The sequence below is a fragment of the Pteronotus mesoamericanus genome, unplaced genomic scaffold, assembly GCF_021234165.1.
Source record: "Pteronotus mesoamericanus isolate MK-2021 breed Mesoamerican mustached bat unplaced genomic scaffold, CSHL_Meso_final contig_214, whole genome shotgun sequence".
Classification (NCBI taxonomy): Eukaryota; Metazoa; Chordata; class Mammalia; order Chiroptera; family Mormoopidae; genus Pteronotus; species Pteronotus mesoamericanus.
The window spans coordinates 3,554,588-3,573,629 of NW_026555089.1; the positions used below are offsets into that span (position 1 = coordinate 3,554,588).

The window sequence follows — 19,042 nt, forward strand, 5'->3', positions numbered from 1 at the left end:
ACAGGAAGGCGTAAGGGATCTGGGGAGCACGGCCCGTTTTTATTTGTAATAAGGAGGCAGTGAGACACAGGGTCATTCATCAGGAAGGAGTTGACCGGAGCCTTCCACTCACCCCTTAAAACACCTGTTTTATTTACAGCGTTAAACAAGAGCTTATACTTCTGTAACTTAAAAGGAGGTGCGTTCATATGTCGACTGTCCCAGTAGAAAACGTATTTTGGAATGGGGGGGTGCACTGAGGGACCCTAAAGTATGCTCTGGGGTGAGGGATGGGGAAGGCGGGGTTCCGCCCACTCCTGGGAAGCGCAGGATCTGCTGTAGGGACGCGGACCGCACCTGCAGGGCCTCAGACCCCAGACCCACTGGTGCCACAGCCTCCAACCCAGAGCCCCAGAGCGACCCGAAACTCTGCGGGGCGGGGCTCCCCAGGCCCCGCCCCGGCCCCGCCCCCGCGCCCCGGGCGCCCCTGCGCTCCCGGCCTCCAGGCTCGGCTCGCAGCCTCCCGCCCCGCCCCTCCGCGCGTGACCTCAGCCCCACCTCCGCGGGCCCCAGCCCCGCCCCCGCCCCCTGCCCCCCTCTCCTCTGTCACTTCCTGATTCCCGCTTCCTGCTTCCCAGAGGCCGGGATCCGGAGCCGCCCGAGGCCGGTGCCGCAGTCCCCGGCGCCCCCGGTGAGCGCGACGGGCCGGGGCTGGGGGCGCAAACAGGGGGCGGGGGAGGGGCTGGGGGCGGAGCTGCAGGGGGCCGGGGAGGAGGGTCGCGAATCCCAAGAGCCTTTCCGCAGCGCCCAGCCCTCAGCCCCAACTCCCCTTGGCCACCCATCCTCTCCCCTCCTGGGCCAGGGTCTCTGGAAGTGGGACTTCTGGTCCACCTTGGCCCCCTCTCCAAGGCGGCTCGGGGATGCTCTGCGGCTGGGAGCGGCGTCCTGACGCCTGCCCAGTCCTGCCAGGACCCCCGGGCCACCCTGGGGCTCCGTGCGCATTCCTGCGGGCATTGCACATTCGCTGGGACTCATAACTACGGCCTAGCCCGGCCCCAACAGCAGAAACAGCCCCTGCCTCCTCTGTCGGTTCTCATCATCCAGCTTTCAGATCCTGGGCTGGAAGGAGCCTGGTGGGAACTGACTGGGACCCACGGGAGAGCTGAGCGTGCCCTGGCTTCGGCCCCTCCCCGCCCCTCATGCACACACATACCAGAGCCAGCCAGGGGCCCCAGGAAGGGTCCTGCAAAGCCTCTCAGGACTCGGCAGTGTGGGCATGTCCCTTTTCACCCGGGGGAGGCGTCCGGGGTTTGTGACTGTGACCCCATTCTGGAAGGGGAAGCAGAGAGCCCAGTGGGTTACAACGACTGGGCCCAGCGGCATCCTCCTGGCCTCCTGTCAGGCAGCCCTGGGAGGCTGGGGGTGGCTGGGCCGGGCGGGAGCTAACAAGCCTTGCACACTGCAGACATGTCCTTCCGAAAAGTGGTTCGGCAGAGCAAATTCCGGCATGTGTTCGGGCAGCCGGTCAAGAATGACCAGTGCTATGAGGACATTCGCGTGTCCCGTGTCACCTGGGACAGCACCTTCTGCGCAGTCAACCCCAAGTTCCTGGCGGTGATTGTGGAGGCCAGCGGCGGGGGTGCCTTCCTGGTGCTCCCGCTGAGCAAGGTGGGGCCCGTGAGGGCTGGGGGAGGACTGGAGGTGGCTTGGCCACTCCTGCCAGACCTATCTGCTCACTCATCCCTTATCTTGCTTGTCACCACATCACTGGGCAGGTGTCAAAATCCACATTTACTGCCTAAGATGTGTCAACACAGGGAGACAGTCTTTTATGGCCATGGGGACAGGCTTAGAGACAATAAACATTCCCTGCTCACCTGGTGATGCCCGTGAGGCAGAGGTGGCCCGGGAAGAGGCAGTCGCATCTGAGCCACCCGTGGGCCAGGCCTGCCGCAGCATTCCCGTGCCACAGAGGGGGAAGTCTGAGGCTCTGGGAGAGACAGAGCTTGGGGGCCCTGAGTCCCCACCGACCGCCCTTCTCGTGCCTGCAGACGGGCCGCATTGACAAGGCCTACCCGACAGTGTGTGGACACACAGGACCTGTCCTGGACATCGACTGGTGTCCCCACAACGATGAAGTCATTGCCAGCGGCTCAGAGGACTGCACCGTCATGGTGAGGTGTGGGGCTGGGGTGGGTCCAGGGTCCCAGATGTGGTTCGAGGCTGCTGGAAGCAGGGCCGAGCACAGCCTTGGTTGCAGCTGCCCCCTCCCCCAGGTGTGGCAGATCCCAGAGAATGGGCTGGCCGCGCCGCTGACGGAGCCGGTGGTGGTGCTGGAGGGGCACACCAAGCGAGTGGGCATCGTCACCTGGCACCCGACAGCCCGCAACGTGCTGCTCAGTGCAGGTCCGCCCCGCTGTCCCACCCTCGCCCCGCTCCGCACACAGCCCCGGAGCCTCCCACACCCCCTTCCAGGCCCATCTGAAAGATGGGGAGGCTGAGGCCCTCCGGGTCGAGGGGTTGGGTCAGGTTGCAGGAGAGTGGTCAAAGGGGCCTGGTGGGCTGATGTCCCCGTCCTGGCAGGATGTGACAATGTGGTGCTCATCTGGAACGTGGGCACGGCGGAGGAGCTGTACCGCCTGGACAGTCTGCACCCCGACCTCATCTACAACGTCAGCTGGAACCGCAACGGCAGCCTCTTCTGCTCTGCATGCAAGGACAAGAGTGTGCGCATCATAGACCCCCGCCGGGGCACCCTGGTGGCGGTACGTGGTCCTGGTGGGCGAGGGTGGCGGTGCGCAGGCCAAGGGGTGCTATCGGAGCACTGCAGCGACCGCTCTGCTCCCCCGACAGGAGCGGGAGAAGGCTCACGAGGGGGCCCGGCCCATGCGGGCTATCTTCCTGGCGGACGGCAAGGTGTTCACCACAGGCTTCAGCCGCATGAGCGAGCGGCAGCTGGCGCTCTGGGACCCGGTGAGTGGCTGTGGCCGGCCTGAGGTGGCAGGCTTGAGACTTAGGCCCCACCCTGGGCGAGAAGGGCAGGGGTCATCCTGGAGATACCTGGGGTTCCCAGGTTCTTGCCCTGGTGCCCGAGGCTCTCAGGACCGGGAGCCCCACCACGCCCCCCCCCCCAGCCCCTCCCTCTGCTCTCTGTCCAGCCCCACCGCCTCCAGCTGCCTCTAAGTCTTTGTCCGCATTGTTCTTGCCACCTGGAAGGTCTTGCCCTCCCTTGCTTACCTGTTCCCACCTGGCTGTCCTGTGAGGCCCAGTGCAGAGGCCCCCTCCTCCAGGAAGCTTCCCAGCCCTTTTCCCAGAGCGCCCTGTCCAGAGCTCTACTTGAGTATCCTTATCTCCAGGGACCCCTGAGACAGGCTTATGCTCCCGTGTGGTGGGGCCTCTCAGCGCCTGGTCAGTGATCTGAAAGTAGTCTAAAAAGCCTGGTGTAGGCCAGGGAACTGGGATGCTGGGAAGAGATGGGAGCCAGGAGGGCCTGTTGGGCACACTGTGGGCAAAGGCTTAGAGGTGAGAGAGGACCCAGTGGCGGGGTAGGGGCAGCGCTGGCTGGGCCGGGGCAGTCCTGGTTGGGGGTTGGGACATTGAGGGGAGAGGGGAGGCTCTGGCTTGGCCTGACTGTGCCCGACCCCCCATGCCAGGAAAACCTCGAAGAACCCATGGCCCTGCAGGAGCTGGACTCGAGCAACGGGGCCCTGTTGCCCTTCTATGACCCTGACACCAATGTGGTCTACGTCTGCGGCAAGGTGGGGCTGGGCCGCCCGGCGGGACGGGGAGGAGGGAGGCCAAGCACTGACGCCTGTTCCCGGCCACCCCGCAGGGCGACTCCAGCATCCGGTACTTTGAGATTACGGACGAGCCCCCCTACATCCACTTCCTGAACACGTTCACCAGCAAAGAGCCCCAGAGGGGCATGGGCAGCATGCCCAAGAGGGGCCTGGAGGTCAGCAAGTGCGAGATCGCCCGGTAAGAGGAGCCGCCAAGGAAGCTGGCTTTGGAGGAGGCAGCCTGGGGTGCAGGGCTGAGAGGTCAGGGTATAGGAGGCTGTTCAGGAGGCCCCGGGGGTGGGGGCCAGTCCGGGACGGGCTGGGGTGACGAAGCGGAGAGCAGAGGGAACCAGGAGAGCTGGTGCGGGGAGAGTCCCACCCATGGCTCCTCCTTCCCCTCCCTTTTCCAGGTTCTACAAACTGCATGAACGCAAGTGTGAGCCCATTGTCATGACCGTGCCAAGAAAGGTGAGGCCACCAGGTTCCCCCTTCCACTGATTCCCGTCCCTATCAGACCTACCACTCGGGTGACCAGGGTGAGGCCTGCGAAGGAGATGTGGTTGAGTGTGGGCGCAGTCAGTGGGCTGGACAAGTGCCAGCACATCCCCGGCTGCGCGGGGGGGCGGGGGGGGGGCAGGCCGAGATGAGGGTGGGCTGAGGCCCTGCCCTGGACGAGCCGCGGCAGCCAGAGCCTGGAGGTCTGCCCCGCGGAGGCGTGGCTGGGGCAGGGCCCTCAGTGGTGGGCAGTGGGCCAGAGAGGGGAACGGCGAGAAGAGCAGGAAGTCTGGCTGCCGTGGAGGCCCCTGTGAGCGAGGACAGGCCACATGTGGCTGGGCCTCAGATGCCCAGCCAAGAGCCTTGGAGGTGTTTCGTGCCCCTGCAGCCAGTGTTTGCTGTGTGTGCCCTTCACTGTGCCGGGCACGTCCCGGGGAGTCGAGCTATGAACACAGCTACAGGGCCGCCCCAGGCACCCACAGTCCAGGGGCACAGCTGTGGCTCCCAGCCACCAAGCCCTGCTCGGGAGGGTTGGGGGAGGCTTCAGAGGACACTGTGGGCAGTGTCCAGGCGGGAAGCGAAGGGACAGATTTGAGCTTAGAAAGGTGGTGACTTGGGGCCAGGCCACTGGGGAATATGGGTCGACAGGCTGCAGGCCTGGAGGCCAGGAGAGCGATGAGGAGGTGGCCACCGAGGGTCCTGGCAAGAGGACCCCGATGGTGGGCCCCCAGCTGACCTGGACTTCCCCCACACCCTGCCCAGTCGGACCTCTTCCAGGACGATCTGTACCCCGACACGGCAGGGCCCGAGGCGGCCCTGGAGGCGGAGGCGTGGGTGAGCGGGCAGGATGCCGAGCCCGTCCTCATCTCCCTGCGGGAGGCCTATGTGCCTAGCAAACAGCGGGACCTGAAGGTCAGCCGGCGCAACGTGTTGTCTGACAGCCGGCCTGCCGTGGCCCCTGGCTCCACTCGCGCGGGGGCCTCCACAGCTGCCGCCTCCACCAACACGACCGCCCCCAGCAGCAGCCTTGCCGGAGCTGGGGTATGTGCCCCACAGTCCAGAGTGGCGTCGGGGGGGCCCTGGGGTGCTGTGTGTACCTGAACCACTCGTCGGCCCTCTCTGAGCCTCAGACCCATGCCCGACAGTGGACTTGGGGAGGGCTGCAGCTCCTGACCCCTGTCCGCCCGCCGTGTCCCTGCAGGAGGCAAGGAAGCTGGAGGAGGTGATGCAGGAGCTGAGGGCACTAAGAGCGCTGGTCAAAGAGCAAGGGGAGCGAATCAGCCGCCTGGAGGAGCAGCTGGGCCGCATGGAGAATGGGGACGCGTAGGACCACCGGCCCAGCTGATGCCACACCCTCCGCCTCCTCCTCTAACCCCTCCTCACACCGCCTGCGGGCAGGTCACACTGCTGGCCGGCTGCCCCCGCCCCCTGCCAAGGGCCTCTGGGGCAGGTTCAGGGGCCAGTCCACTCCCTGCCCCCTCCTGTGGGCCCAGGCTGGAGCCACCGCCTGGCTTTTGTCGTCGTTACTGTGGAAGATTTTTGTACCAAGGCAAGCTTACACGCCGAGGGACCGTCACCCCTCCCCCACCCGGACCCCTGCTCCCTCCTTGGAGTGGGAGGGATGGGCTCTATATTTTCATTCCAAATAAAATTCTCTTTCTAAAATCCGGGTTCACCATTCTGCTGCAGGGGTGGGGCTGGGAAGGAAGTCTGGAAACAGGACAGGTGAGGCCCCCAGGGATTAGAAAGGCCTGGGGGCCAGGAGCACCCCCACGATCAGCTCCCCTGAATTCTGCCAGGTAGGGACACTGAGGCAGGAGACATGTGGAAAGCTCCAGAGTCATGTCCTGCTTTGAGCCGGGGACCCAATTCCTCCTGCTGGCGGCCTGGTCACAGGCTCCATAGCCCGAGTCTGGCCCAGTGACAGACCCGGGAGGATCTGGTGGGAGTCAGAGTGGGCCCAAGGGACCTGAGGCAGGGGGGGCTGGGTGGGGTGTCGTGGGCAGGAAGCGGAAGCGCCGAGCAACCCCTAGCTGCAGTCAAGCGCAGGAGCTCACTTCTCACTCCGCGCGGCCGGAGTCGGAGCCGGGCAGCCAGCGCTGAGGCCCGCGGACTGATGGTGAGCGTGGGAGCCCGTGGAGTCCTGGGGGTGGGGCCGCAGGAGGTCAGGGCTGGGCCGCCTGGCCCTGCACACTGAGGAGCAACTCCCCTCATTTGGAGCCAGTAGCGACCAGCCCAGGGACAGGCGAGAGCAGGGAGCCAGGGCAGGCGTGGGGCAGAAGAGGTTGGCCGCTTCCCATCTCACCTCAGAGCTCAGGCTGTGGCCCCAGCACCTGGCCCCAGGCCCAGACCCCCTTCAAGACCTGGGATAGACCCTCCCCTGCTCTGCTGGGGGAGCAACCCTGGGACCAGAGTCGGGCTTGTACCCCTGCACCCCTCCCCCTTCCCCTCCCCACCTGCCTTGTTCCGACCGCAGGCTTCCTCTGGCAGCTGCATAGCCTGCCCCAGCCGCTGAGGCCCCCAGGGGCGGGGGGGCGGAACTGAACGGAAACGCCGCAGTTGGGGTAGCAGTGGGGCTGTCCCAGGGGCCTGGGGGATGGAGAAAAAGAAGGCTCCGACCCCCTTCCTTGGACCTGGCCAAGTGGACAGAACACAGTTGTCTTGGGCCCAGTCCTTCCACCCCAGGCCTCAGAACAGCGACTCCAACACCGGCCTTGCAGGTCCCGCCCACCATTGCCCCTGTGGGCGGTTCTGACAGAGTCAACCAAAACCTAATTACTGAGCACCTACTGTGTGCCAGGAACTGTTTAGGTGCTTGAGCCAGAAAGGTCCCCATCTCCCTGCAGCCGATTCTGGTGGGGGGTGATAAGGCAATAAACGTAACAGACAAGCAGCTGTACCTACCTACTGGCTTAGGACAGGGGGCTGGGTGGCAGGGGGCAGGGACAAGAGCAGTGGGCCAGCGCAGGCCGGGCCTCGTTGAGGTGTCTGAGTGCAGGTGAGCCGGGGAGTCCCGTGGCCGGGAGTCCCGTGGCCGGGAGGAAGGCGGGGGGGCGGGGACCGAACATCCGGGCAGAGCTCTCCTCCGACCGCCCCCCAACAGGAGCAGGCTTGTTAGGGAGCAGCAGGAGGGAGGGAGGCGGACAGGTCTCACAAGGCCAGGACTTTGTTGCCCAAGTAAGGCTTTTTCTGCATGACTGCCCCCATTCTGCCCAAAAGGCAACGAAGGGCCGCGTCACCCAGCCTGCCTCCGGCCTGGCCCCCGCCCGGGTGGTGAGCCCCTGCCTGTCTCCCCACAGGACCCGCCCTGTGCCCTAGGGCTCTGGGCGCTGCTGGCCCTACCCGGGGCCCTGGGCAGCGGCGCCCAGGACAGCGAGGGCTCCAGCAATGTCACTGTGGTCCTGCTGCTGCTGCTCCTGCTGCTGCTGGCCACTGGTCTGGCCCTGGCCTGGCGCCGCCTCAGCCGCGACTCAGGCGGCTACTACCACCCGGCCCGCCTGGGCGCAGCGCTGTGGGGCCGCACCCGCCGCCTGCTCTGGGCCAGCCCACCAGGCCGCTGGCTGCGGGCCCGGGGTGAGGTGGAGTCCACAGAGGAGGACCCCGAGCGGCAAGAGGATGAGGACGTGGAGGATGAGAGCTTTGACGGCGGCCAGGAGGAGGCCAAACCCCGGGAAGAGGAGCGGCGTGGTGGAGAGCAGCCCGGCCCACAGCGGGGCCCAGAACCTGTGCAGGAGGCACTCAGCGGCGACGCGGAAGGGGGCCTGGGCCTCGGCCTCGGCTCCCAGGGCCCGGAGGGCTCCGCAGGCAGCGCCGAGGCCCTCCTGAGCGACCTGCACGCCTTCGCTGGCAGCGCAGCCTGGGATGACAGTGCCAGGGCCCCTGGGGGCCAGGGCCCCCATGTCACCGCCCTGTAGGGGCCAGCCCTGGGGTCAATTCCCTGTCACTGTGCTCTGCTTCGCCCGCCGCCGTGACTGGACACTGCCTGCCCTGGACCCCCATGTCACCCACGCCCCCACGTGGAGAGCCTCAGACTGTCACTCCGCCTCTTAGTTTTGTCCCCAAAGCTGTGCATCCCCGCCCCATCCAGGATGGCTGCCCACCTGAAATAAAACCTTTCCAGCCCTGCGTCCTCTGGTCCTGTGGTGACCCCTCCGTCCCTGAGCAGGGGCTCCTCGGGCACGGCCCTGCCCACGCCTGCCCCCCAGCGGCCAAAGGAAGAGCCGGTCGGTGCCATGATTGGACACTTTAATTCTGCAAGGGCACAGCTCCGCTGTGGAGGGCTCCCGGGCAGCCCGCTCGCGATTCAGGGGCGCAGCCGCTCCCAAGGCAGACACGCGCGCTCACATGCTCTCGCTCCCGCGCCCCGAGGCACCCGCACGCCCCGCAGCCCTCGCGGCCTGCAGGGAGGAGTCCCGACGGCTGTCCTTGTCTTGGCCCGTCCTCCTAGCGCCCGGGGCGCCCACGGCCCCTCTTGGACTTCTTGGTCCCTGAGGGAGGTTGGATGGGGAGGGGGACTGTGCTCGAGGGTGGCGGCGGCGGGGGCACGAGAGGAGGCAGAGGGGGCTCCATGGGCTCTGGTGGTCCGGGGCTGGGCCGGAAGCCCTCAAAGGGTGAGAACTTCAGGGGGCTGCAGGGGAAACCAAGGCAGAATCAGTGCCCCGGGGCATCAGGGCCGGCTTGCCCACCTGCCTGGGTGCACAGGCCGTGAGGCCAAGCACCCGTCCAGGCGGCCCCTGCCACAAGGGGTCCCTGTGGTAGATGGGGATCTGAGGCTAACGCCGGCTGACTCAGCCCAGGCAGCCCCGCGGCTGGCGGCCGAGCCAGTGCGGGAACTGGCCCCCTGCCCCGGCTGCAGACTCCCCACTGCCCTGAGGTACCTGACCGGCGTCCGGGGGCTGCTGTTGAGGCGCCGGGGGGAGCGCAGCTTGGGCTGGAAGGAGAAGCCCTCCTTGACGCTGTCCAGGACGGAGGGCGCCACGTATGTGAAGCCCTGGGGGTCAGAGGCAGGGCCGGGCAATGCTCAGCGCCCGCCGCTCTGCAGCCCCAGTCCCCTCCCGAGCGCCCAGAGCCCGCAGGCACCCAGACCGCACCAGGAAGGCCTGGCTGGCGCTCTCACTGAGGGCCGTGTCGTCCGGGCTGTCCACTGGCGTCTGCCGCGTGAAGCGGGCATCAAACTGGCTCACGTCCTCCTCTGACTGCTGTGGGCCAACCCAGGTGGGGAGGGGTCAAGGGGTGTCCGAGGCAGGGGCCTCCACCCACCCCTGGGCCAGTGGGGCGTCCACTCACCAAGCAGGGCCTGAAAGGGGGGTCCACGCGGCGGGCCAGGAGATCGTCCCAATTAATGTGCCGGAAGAAGGGGTGCCTCTGTGGACAGAGCCCCCAAACATGCCAACCGTCACCCGCCTTGGCTTCCTCAGTAACTCTCTGCCCTGGGGCTCCGCCCCTCGTGGTGGTCCGAGACCCACCTGCACATCGGCAGCGTCCCCTGGGCCACCCCCAATCCGCTGGCTGGGATTCCGCTTCAGAAACTGCAGGGCAAGGGCAGGGGGTGAGGGTCTGGGACAGAGGTTCTGCTCACGTGCCCCCGTGTTCCCAGGGGCGGGCTGGGGTTGGGGGGAGAAGGGCGGGGAGGAGGCCTCTGGGTGTGGTCTCCACCGACTGACACCCCCGGAACCCCGAGGTTTGGTCGGATGACCCCTTCTCCGTGAAGCCTTCGCGAAGGCATACGGTTGCCAGCATCTCCCCAGGGTGCTTTAGGGGGGATCCAACCGTGCGTGAGGGCCCACCCCCGCCCCACGCCCTGATCCCGGGCTTAAAGGAGGAGCGGCGAGCTCATCACAAATAGTTTGCAGATCAGCATTTAGACGAAGGACGGGCTGGGGGGTCAGCAGCTGCTCTGTGTCCGAGCTAAGCCCCAGCTCAGCATCTGGGACCCCAAAGGCAGCGTTCCTCCAGCCCAAAGGCATGCTGCACAGGCCGGGTGGCTCGGGCTCCCCGTGACCCAGAGGTACACCGGGAACCCGTGCAGGGCCTGGGAGGAGGGCAGGGGCTGGCCCAAGGGCAGGAGGGAGCCCACCTTTTTGACGAGGTCCCGGGCGTCCGGGGTGAGGTAGGGGGGCAGTGCCAGCTTCCCTTTGATGATCTTGTCCATGGTTTTCTTCCGGTTCTCTGCGGTGAAGGGTGGCTGGAGGAGGCAGAGGGTGAGAGGAGCCTTGTGGGCCTCCTGCTGGGCCCCGCCCCTGCCTGGGAGAGGGACCCCCCACCCTCCACCCGTCCCCGCCATCCCAGGAGGCCGGACTTGCCGATCCAGTGAGCATGTCGTACATCAGGGCCCCCAGGCTCCACCAGTCCACCGCCCGGTTGTGGCCGCTGCGCACCAGAATCTCAGGGGCCCTGAGAGCCGGGTGGGACCGTCAGTTGGGCAAGGCCCTTCCTGGCCATCCCCTGGCCCCTATGCCCAGCCCGCTGCCCCTTACATGTACTCGATGGTGCCACAGAAGGTGTGGGTGACGGCGCCCTCATGAATTGATTCCTTGCAGAGTCCAAAGTCTGTCAGTTTGATGTGGCCTGAGGGAGAATGTGGAGGGGGTGGTGGTCAGGGACCCCGGGCCACCCCAGCAGGCTCTTCAGCCCTCCCCCCAGGTTCTGACCCGCTGAATTCAGCCGCACATGCGCACCCTGGCTGTTGAGCATGATGTTCTCGGGTTTGAGGTCCCGGTAGATGATGCCTTGGGAGTGGAGGTGGCCCAGGGCCAGCGTGATCTCTCCCAGGTAGAAGCTGCAGAGACAGGACAGGGTGAAGGCAACGGCGGATCCCCCGAGCGCCTCGGGAGAGGCAGGAAGCAATACCCACCAGGCTGTGTCTTCCAGGAAGATGCCCTCTCGCTCCAAGTGCGTGAAGAGCTCCCCGCCTGTGACACAAGCATGTCAGCCGCTGTGGGCTGGGACTAAGCTCCTCCGCTCTCCGAGTCCCGGTGTCTTCTTGGGGAGAGTGGGGCTCGCGATTCCCGCCCTACCTGCCTCACAGAGCTGCCGTGGGGGTTCAACTCAATTCAGCAAACATCTACCGACGCCTACTCGGTGCCTGGCCCTGTGCTGGGTGAAGCTGGGGACACAGAGACGGAGGGACCCAGCCATGGCCCTCAGGATGCTCAGTCTGAGAGGAGACAGACATGCCAGACTGAGCTCGCAGCTCCGAGGGCCGCTTACCCCAAAAATACCTCCCAGAGGAGACAAAGGAGGGCAAAATTAATCCCAAAGTGAGGGGACAAGAAGTCCGCGGTAGCGGCGGGACTTAAAGGCGATGTCGAGACGGAGCCCAGGGAATGGAGCTCACAGGGCTCCGCTGGGACAGGCGGGCTAGGTGGGCCCAGCAAGCCTGGACCGCTCCATGGCGAGCAGGAGCCCAAGGAGGGGCCCAGCCCAGGCGGCCAGGCTTCACCCGTGCAGTGACGGGGAGCCATGGACTCTGGGGGGTGCTGGGAACAATGCCGGGCTCTGAGACGAGGACCCGGGGACTCGTGGAGGACACACTAGGAGAGGGCGAGCTGGGGTTAAGGCACAACTGTGCCTCCCCTCCCCCTGAGAGAGTGGAGAAGATGGAGGACATGGCAGAGAGGGACCCAGCTGGCTTTGGGACCTGACTGGATGCAGGACACACAGGAGAGGAACAGGACATGCGGGGATGGTGGAAATGGACCAAACAAGCCTCAGACTTCGAAACAAACTCCCGCCATTCCTGTCCGCCCCAACAGAGGTGAGGGACACCCTAGGCGCTGGACAGATGTTTGCTGACTGACTGAATGAATGAATGAAAGGATGGACAGACAGATGGGTGGCTGTGGGGCCCCTAGCTGCTCCACCCACCACACCGCTCCAGGCTCCCTCAGAGCCCCCAGGGCGTCGGATGCTGGTTCCCTGGCCCCGCCCTCACCCCCGGCTGGGCGCCCCTCATACCACTGAGGCACTCAAGGATGAGGTAGAGTTTGCCGCCGGTCTGGAAGGCATAGGCCAGTTCCACAATGAAGGGGTGCTTCACTGACTCCAGAATGTTTCTCTCAGCCCGAGTGTGTGCCGTGTCCTTGGCATTGCGCACAATTTTGGCCTGGGAGGCAGGGACTGGTTAGAAGGCAGGCGCCTGGGGCTCCTCAGTCCCTCCCGCCATTCTCTTCCGGCCACCTGCTATCACGCCGTGGTATTTCTCCACGACGCTGCTGCCGTCAGCAACCCTTCTCAGGGGCTGCTTTATCCCGTGGCACCGTGTTTCCCAACCTCGGCACCACTGACATTGTGGGCACATAATTCTTTGGTGTGGGAGGCTGCCTTGTGCACTGCAGGATATTCAGCAGCATCCCTGGCCTCCACCCACTGGGTGCCATGAGCACCCCTCTCGGGCCATAACTCCAAAATGCACACAGGCATTGGCAAATGTCCCCTGGGAGGCAAAACTGCCCACAATTGATAATTACTGCAAAAACAATATACAGTCACGTGCCGCACAATGATGTTTTGGTCAAGAATGGGACACACGTATAACAGTGGTCCCATAGATCATAACGGAGCTAAAAATTCCTGTCTCCTAGAGATGAGGCGAAGTCCTAGCACAACGCCTTCCTCGCCTGTTGGTGGCGACGCGGGTGTGAACAATCCTGCTGCGCTGCCAGCTGTTTAAAAGTAAAGCGCCTACAATCATGCAAGGTAGAGGAAATTGTTCGTGATAGTAAATGACTACGCTCCTGACTCTTGTATGTACTATACTACACTTTTTCTCTACTTTAGAGTATACGCTTTCTACTTATAAAAATAGTTTGCTGTAACCCAGTGAGACTTCCAGTCAAGATGGAGGCGTAGGTAAATACGCCTTGCCTCCTTGCACAACTACAGAAAAAATTACAAGTAGACTGCAAAACAAGTATCACCCAGAACCATCAGAAAACAGAACTGCATGGAAGTCGGACGACCAAGGATTTAAGAAAGCTACACTCATCCAGATGGGTAGGAAGGGTGGAGACACGGCGACACACAAAGCGGCGCGGAGAGGTGGAGAGGTGTGGAGGTGCAGAGTGGCACGGAGACACGGAATGGGTGTCCCGCAACCACGGGTGGCAGATAAAAAGCAGGAAGGAAACCTTAGGAGCAGGGATCCCAGCCCCACACCAGACCACCCAGCCAGGGTTCTAACACCAGGAAGTTAAGTTCCCATAACTTCTGCCTTTAAAAACCACTGGGGGTTAGGGCGGCGGAATAAACTGCGGGACTCACAGGAAACTCCTCTTAAAGGGCCCGCAACGGACTTAAGACTTACACAGACCCACTGCGTCTGGGGTTCAGCACCAGGGCAACAGCTGGAAGGGCACCAGCGGCACACGGGGAGAAAGTGAAGCGGCTGGCATCAGGTGAGGGCCAGCAGACAGCTTCCTCCTGGTCAAAGCTCCAGAAGCCAGGCGGTGCCACTGTCCCCTCTCTGAGCCCTTCCCCACACAGAACCACAGAGTGGTAACATGTGCTACCTTGCTCTGCAGATTACCTAAGGCTCTGCCCTACACAACTTATTGATGCACTTTTCTACAATAGGTCATGCTAAGACAGGGAGTCAAAGCAGCTGTACCTAAAACACAGAAACAAACAGAGGGAGAATGCCAAAATGGGAGACAAAGAAATACGGCCCAGCCCTGGCTGATGGGGCCCAGTGGTTTGAGCACCGGCCTGCACACCAAAGGGTCGCCAGTTCAATTCCCCGTCAGGGCGCATGCCTGGGTTGCAGGTCAGATCCCCAGTAGGGGGCACAAGGAGAGGCAACCACACATTGATGTTTCTCTCCCTCTCCTTCTCCCTCCCTTCCCCTCTCTAAAAATAAATAAATAAAATCTTTTTTTTTTTTAAGAAATATGGCCCAAATCAAAGAACAGAATAAAACTCCTAAAAAAGAACTAAATGAAATAGAGATAAGCAGCCTATCAGATGCACAATTCAAAACACTTTGCTCCAGGAACTCACTGGGTACTTCAATAGCATGAAAAGACCCAGGCAGAAAGGAAGTTTAAATTAAATGAAATAAAGAAAAATCTACAGGGAACCAACAGCGGAGGGGATGAAGCTCAGAATCAATGATTTGGAATATAAGGAAGAAAAAAGCATTCAACCATAGAGCAAGAAGAAAAAAAGAATTTAAAAAAGACGAGGATAGGCTAAGGAGCCCCTGGGACATCTTCAAATATGCCAACATCTGAATCCTAGGGGCGCCAGAAGAAGAGGAAGAGCAAGAAATTGAAAATTTGTTTGCAAATATAATGAAAGAAAACTTCCCTAATTTGGTGAAGGAAGTAGACATTCAAGTCCAGGAAGTACAGAAAGTCTAAAACAAGAGGGTCAACACCAAGACACGCAATAATTAAAATGCCAAAGTTTAAAGATAAAGAAAGAAGCTTAAAAGCAGTGAAAGAAAAGCAGGTAGTTACTTACAAAGGAGTTCCCATAAGACTGTTAGCTGATTTCTCAAAAGAAACTTTTCAGGCTAAAGGGACTGGCAAGAAGTATTCAAAGTTATGAAAACCAAGGACCTACTGCATAGATTATTCTATCCAGCAAAGCTCTCGTTTAGAATGGAAGGGCAGCCCTGGCAGGCGTGGCTCAGGGGATCTCATGCCGGCCTGTGAACCAAAAGGTCACCGGTTGGATTCCCAGTCGGGCACATGCCTGGGTTGCAGTCAGCTCTTCAGCTGGGGGCATGTGAGAGGCAACCAATTACCGTATCTCTCACACATCAGTGTTTCTCTCCTTCTCTTTCTCCCTCCCTTTCCCTCTTTCTAAAAGTAAATAAATAAAACCTTTGAAAAAAATAGAATGGGAGGGCAGATAAAGTGCGTCCCAGACAAGATAAAACTAAAGGAGTTCATCATCACCAAGCTATTATGTGAAACGTTAAAGGGAATCATATAAGAAAAAGATGAAAACTATGAACATAAAAATGGCAACAAATTCACAACTATCAACAATTGAATCTAAAAAACAAACTAAGCAGAACAGAAACAAAATCACAGATATGGAGATCATTTGGGGGGTTGCCAGTTGGGAGAGGGGAGGGGGAGAATGGGGGAAAAGGCACAGGGATCAAGAAGTACAAATTGGGTGAACATGGCGCTCCCAGCGGCGTCCTGTGCGCCAGCCCCCGGGCTTCAGGGCAGGCGCCCTCCAAACACTGGCACACCCGCCCCAATCTGCTCTCAGTGCGTAAATTCACAGAGAAACATGAATGGGTAAAAGCAGAAAACGGTAGTGGAACAGTGGGAATCAGCAATTTTGTGCAGGAAGCTTTGGGAGATGTTTACTGTAGTCTGCCTGAAGCTGGGACAAAACTGAAGAAACAAGATGAGTTTGGTGCTTTGGAAAGTGGGAAAGCTGCTAGTGAACTCTGTTCCCCTCAAACAGGAGAAGTAACTGAAATTAATGAAGCTCTTGCAGAAAATCCAGGATCTGTCAACAAATCTTGTTATGAAGATGGTTGGCTGATCTAGATGACAGTGCGTAACCCTTCAGAAGCAGATGAACTAATGAGAGAAGCATGAGAAATACATACAATCTATTGAGGAGTGAAAATGGAACTCCCTCCTAATTAAACTAGTATGAAACAACCTAATCTAGCATGGTTTTCTTAAATTAGTGATGAACGGAATTTTTAAAGTAACAACTTTTAGCCATACCCATGGAAAAACAAACTGCAGCAACGCTATTGAAAGAAAATGCCCCTTAACTTTCTAATAAACAGGTAAACAGCTTGAATCTTTCTTACAACACCCTACGATTTTTAAGCTAGGCTACAGTTAATAATGTTCAGAATTCCTGAGATCTGTGGTGAAATCTAGTTATCCAAATCATGTATTTCAAGAACGTTGTCATCTTAAGCCTTATACAATATTGCAACTTTTTTACATCAGTCTCTGGTTTGGGATCAAAATACTTAACGAGCTTCCCATTGGAAATAATTGACAGTGGAAAAAAGTTTTTGTTAGTTACAGAGTCAGATGACGAACAAAACCATCTTAATTTACCAATATACTAAGTTTGCTGGTGCTATTTTTATACAGTGAAGTGGCAGCCTTGCAGGAAAAGAATAAAGTTTAATAATAAAACATTCAATTTCTTCATTAATCATGTTTTTTTGTCCCTTTTGCTGTTAATATTTAGTCAATCTGCTAGTATTTGTGAAAATGCTAATTTTAATTTACGGAAAGTTTTTTTTTTAAGGAAATTAAAGCCATAACTTTAGTCCAAGAAAATGTTTCCTTTTAGTCATAAATGTGGTGTTTCTTAAGCAAAAATACAATTGGCTGATAATATGTTAAAAAAAAAAAAAGCAGCACTAATTGGTAGGTAGGTAGTTGGCATTAAGAAATACATAGGAGGATGTTAAGAACAGCGTAGGAAATGGAGTAGCCAAAGAACGTATATGCACGACCCATGGACATGAACTAAGGGGGGCACCGTTGCAGGACATGAGGGGACCAGGTGGAGGGGTTAACTTCGCTGAGAAACAGTGCACCGGCGGCGGCAGCCTTGTGCATCTCGTGTTTACAGCGTCTCTGGATCGCATCACTTTCTCTTGTGCTTGATTTAATCTCGTGCTGTTTTGTATGGAAACGTGCTGCAGAGGCTTATAGCCCAGGAGCCGTGGGCTCTGCCACACAGCCTGGGTGTGCAGTAGGCTAGACCTCCTAGGTTTGTGTAGGTGCCTCTTGATCACACACACGCCAAAACTGCCTAACGACACATTGCTCAGAACGTATGCCCTCTTTAAGCGGTGCGTGACTATAATCACAACACACAGCAAACCAGTAAATGCCCAAGACAGGGACTGTCTCCATCCTGTTCACTGCTGTCTTCCTAAAACCCAGTGCAGTGCATTGGGATTGGCAGTCACTCAGTGACGGGTCACTAGCATAACAAATGACTCACCTTCCTCAGGACTTTCATGGCGTATATTTTGCCCAAGTTGGAGCCTTGCACCTTTCGCACCTGGAACACCTGTAGGGCAGGGGAGACAGGATCAACTTCCCTCTCCACACCCTACCTTTGACAGGCCTCCGCCCTGACACTTGGGACCGAGAGGCAGATCTCCACCCACGGGTGGAGCAGTAATGCAGTAATGATGGCAAGACTCTTGGAGCATCTGCCCTTCCCTCCTTAATGCGGCCGCCTCTGACTTCTCTCGGAGGCTCTCCTGATTTACAAGCCAGTTTGTTCTGAGAATCCTTTGTTGGGAGGCCAGTACCTTGCCATAGCCCCCCTTGCCCAGCACTCGCAGCAGCTCAAAGCAGTGGGGCCCGATGTGCTCCGGGCCAGGGTTCACACTGGTCTCAGTCAGCTCCACCTCCTCATAGTGTCCCACAGGCCTGCGGACACAGGAAGTCAACGGGGGCGAGGCTCCATACTCCCCAGGGTCCCTTCCCCAGCCCATTGCTCCTCCCCCTTCACGACCCTCACTCACTCCAGGCCAGCCGCCCTCAACTCAGCAAGGGGACGCACGTCCTGTGAGAAACCGAGGGGTAAGAGGCAAGGGAGGTACCAGGATCCCTCCCCCCCAAGCTGGGCTGCTTGGCTCAGGAGAAGGGGCCAGGAATGCGGGCTGGCAGGTGATGGACCAGGCCTGGGGAGGAGTGCACGAGGGCAGAAAGGGAGAATCAGGGGAAGGGATAGGGTCCTGGAAGGCAGGCTGGGGTGAGGGCGGGGTAGGAGCTTAACAGCGGCCGGGTTTGAGAAAGACGGGGTTCTGCAGCAGAAGGCCTATTCTGGGTGGGGAGAGCCGAGGCGATCCCATCGCCAGCGTGATGATATCGGCTCCAGGACCGAGCCGTGCCTGGGCGGACCACTCACCGCAGGGAGCTCTGGCTCGCCCTCGCCCTCGCTGTCTTCCTCCGTCTCCAGATCCAGGTCAAACACGGCCGCCATGGCGGCGCCAGCCCCGCGGGCCCCTCGGCCCCTGCCTGGCCGCGCAGTGACTGACAGCCGGGACCCCGGGCTCAACGTTATCACTCTGCGACGGTGGCCGCGCTCGCCGATTACGCAAGAGGCATCGCCCTCCCTGGAGCCGGCTGCTTAGCCTTGCGAGGAGAAAATATGGCGTCCGTCGCAAGGCCTCTCGGGAACTGTAGTTTCAGAGTGTCCCAGTGCCAAAACCTACGGGACAGTCTTTGAAACCCTGTCTTCGGAGTACAGCTGCCGGAGAGCGTCACTGGACAGCGGCAGCCTGGGAGGCTCCCATCTTGGTTCTTGGAGAGAGTTAGAGTTTGAATGGGAAGCTCATATGGGTATATGTGTAAACGCAATTCCCAGCCCTTCTGAACCTTTCGCTGCCAGGCTGGCTGAACAGCGAGAGCCCATTCCGTCTCCTCTGTTCGCCCCTGAAAGGGAGGCGGCTGCATCAGCCTTCTCACTACCGTGCCTCCGAGGCACCTGCAGGTCAGAGCATTTACTGGGTGACTGTTCCGTGCCCAGCTTACCACGAGGCTTTGTTGTCAGGTTCCTGCCAGAAAGGATTTGTGCCTTATTTATCTACCTGCAAATATGGCTCATGCTGGAATTTGCTCCGTGGCCAATTTAAGCACATTTAGTAATCTGGCTACCTGGTACAGAACAGGTGCTCCATAAAACTTTGTTAAAAGAAGCATGGTTGGTGTGGATCAGTGGGTTGAGTGCCAGCCTGTAAACCAAAGTGTTGCCAGTTCAATTCCCCGTCAGGGCACATGCCTGGGTGGCAAGCCATATCCCCAGTTGGGGGCGCACAAGACACAACC

General features: G+C 60.0%; 3 protein-coding genes across 4 annotated transcripts; 2 read left to right on the plus strand and 1 right to left on the minus strand.

The window, feature by feature from the left end:
- The first annotated feature begins 607 nt into the window (after positions 1-607).
- Positions 608-5,876, plus strand: CORO1B (coronin 1B). Its single transcript, XM_054570542.1, has 11 exons — positions 608-670; positions 1,445-1,647; positions 2,031-2,153; positions 2,256-2,385; positions 2,563-2,744; positions 2,833-2,952; positions 3,633-3,737; positions 3,812-3,957; positions 4,169-4,226; positions 5,016-5,294; positions 5,455-5,876. Exons 2-11 carry the CDS (start codon positions 1,447-1,449, stop codon positions 5,578-5,580), a joined length of 1,470 nt encoding a protein of 489 aa, XP_054426517.1. The 5' UTR covers positions 608-670; positions 1,445-1,446; the 3' UTR covers positions 5,581-5,876.
- A 449-nt stretch (positions 5,877-6,325) lies between these two features.
- Positions 6,326-8,370, plus strand: PTPRCAP (protein tyrosine phosphatase receptor type C associated protein). The gene is made up of 2 exons (XM_054570544.1): positions 6,326-6,372; positions 7,553-8,370. Exons 1-2 carry the CDS (start codon positions 6,370-6,372, stop codon positions 8,165-8,167), a joined length of 618 nt encoding a protein of 205 aa, XP_054426519.1. The 5' UTR covers positions 6,326-6,369; the 3' UTR covers positions 8,168-8,370.
- Positions 8,371-8,552: 182 nt separating this feature from the next.
- On the minus strand, positions 8,553-18,314 carry RPS6KB2 (ribosomal protein S6 kinase B2). Of its 2 annotated transcripts, XM_054570799.1 has the most exons (15): positions 18,123-18,314; positions 17,737-17,777; positions 17,521-17,641; positions 17,205-17,273; positions 12,210-12,357; positions 11,107-11,164; positions 10,931-11,031; positions 10,730-10,820; positions 10,556-10,646; positions 10,330-10,437; positions 9,719-9,781; positions 9,540-9,617; positions 9,344-9,451; positions 9,131-9,243; positions 8,553-8,880 (listed from the first exon to the last, which is right to left on the minus strand). In XM_054570799.1, the coding sequence occupies exons 1-15, from the start codon at positions 18,195-18,197 to the stop codon at positions 8,697-8,699; spliced, it is 1,449 nt and encodes a 482-aa protein (XP_054426774.1). In that variant the 5' UTR covers positions 18,198-18,314; the 3' UTR covers positions 8,553-8,696. The 2 variants fall into 2 exon arrangements, with proteins under 2 accessions (XP_054426774.1, XP_054426775.1); XM_054570800.1 differs by lacking the exons at positions 17,521-17,641; positions 17,737-17,777.
- Positions 18,315-19,042: the final 728 nt, after the last annotated feature.

What these genes read in the sequence shown, in the direction of transcription:
- CORO1B (XM_054570542.1), top strand. Translation starts at nt 1,447, where the DNA reads ATGTCCTTCCGAAAAGTGGTTCGGCAGAGCAAATTCCGGCATGTGTTC. An exon ending in GCCGGGGCACCCTGGTGGCG is followed by an intron (nt 2,745 to 2,832) that starts GTACGTGGTCCT and finishes CTCCCCCGACAG; the next exon opens with GAGCGGGAGAAGGCTCACGA. An exon ending in TGGTCTACGTCTGCGGCAAG is followed by an intron (nt 3,738 to 3,811) that starts GTGGGGCTGGGC and finishes GCCACCCCGCAG; the next exon opens with GGCGACTCCAGCATCCGGTA.
- RPS6KB2 (XM_054570799.1), bottom strand. Translation starts at nt 18,197, where the DNA reads ATGGCGGCCGTGTTTGACCTGGATCTGGAGACGGAGGAAGACAGCGAG. An exon ending in GCGAGCCAGAGCTCCCTGCG is followed by an intron (nt 17,778 to 18,122) that starts GTGAGTGGTCCG and finishes GGTTTCTCACAG; the next exon opens with GACGTGCGTCCCCTTGCTGA. An exon ending in CCCCTTTCAGGCCCTGCTTG is followed by an intron (nt 9,452 to 9,539) that starts GTGAGTGGACGC and finishes GTTGGCCCACAG; the next exon opens with CAGTCAGAGGAGGACGTGAG.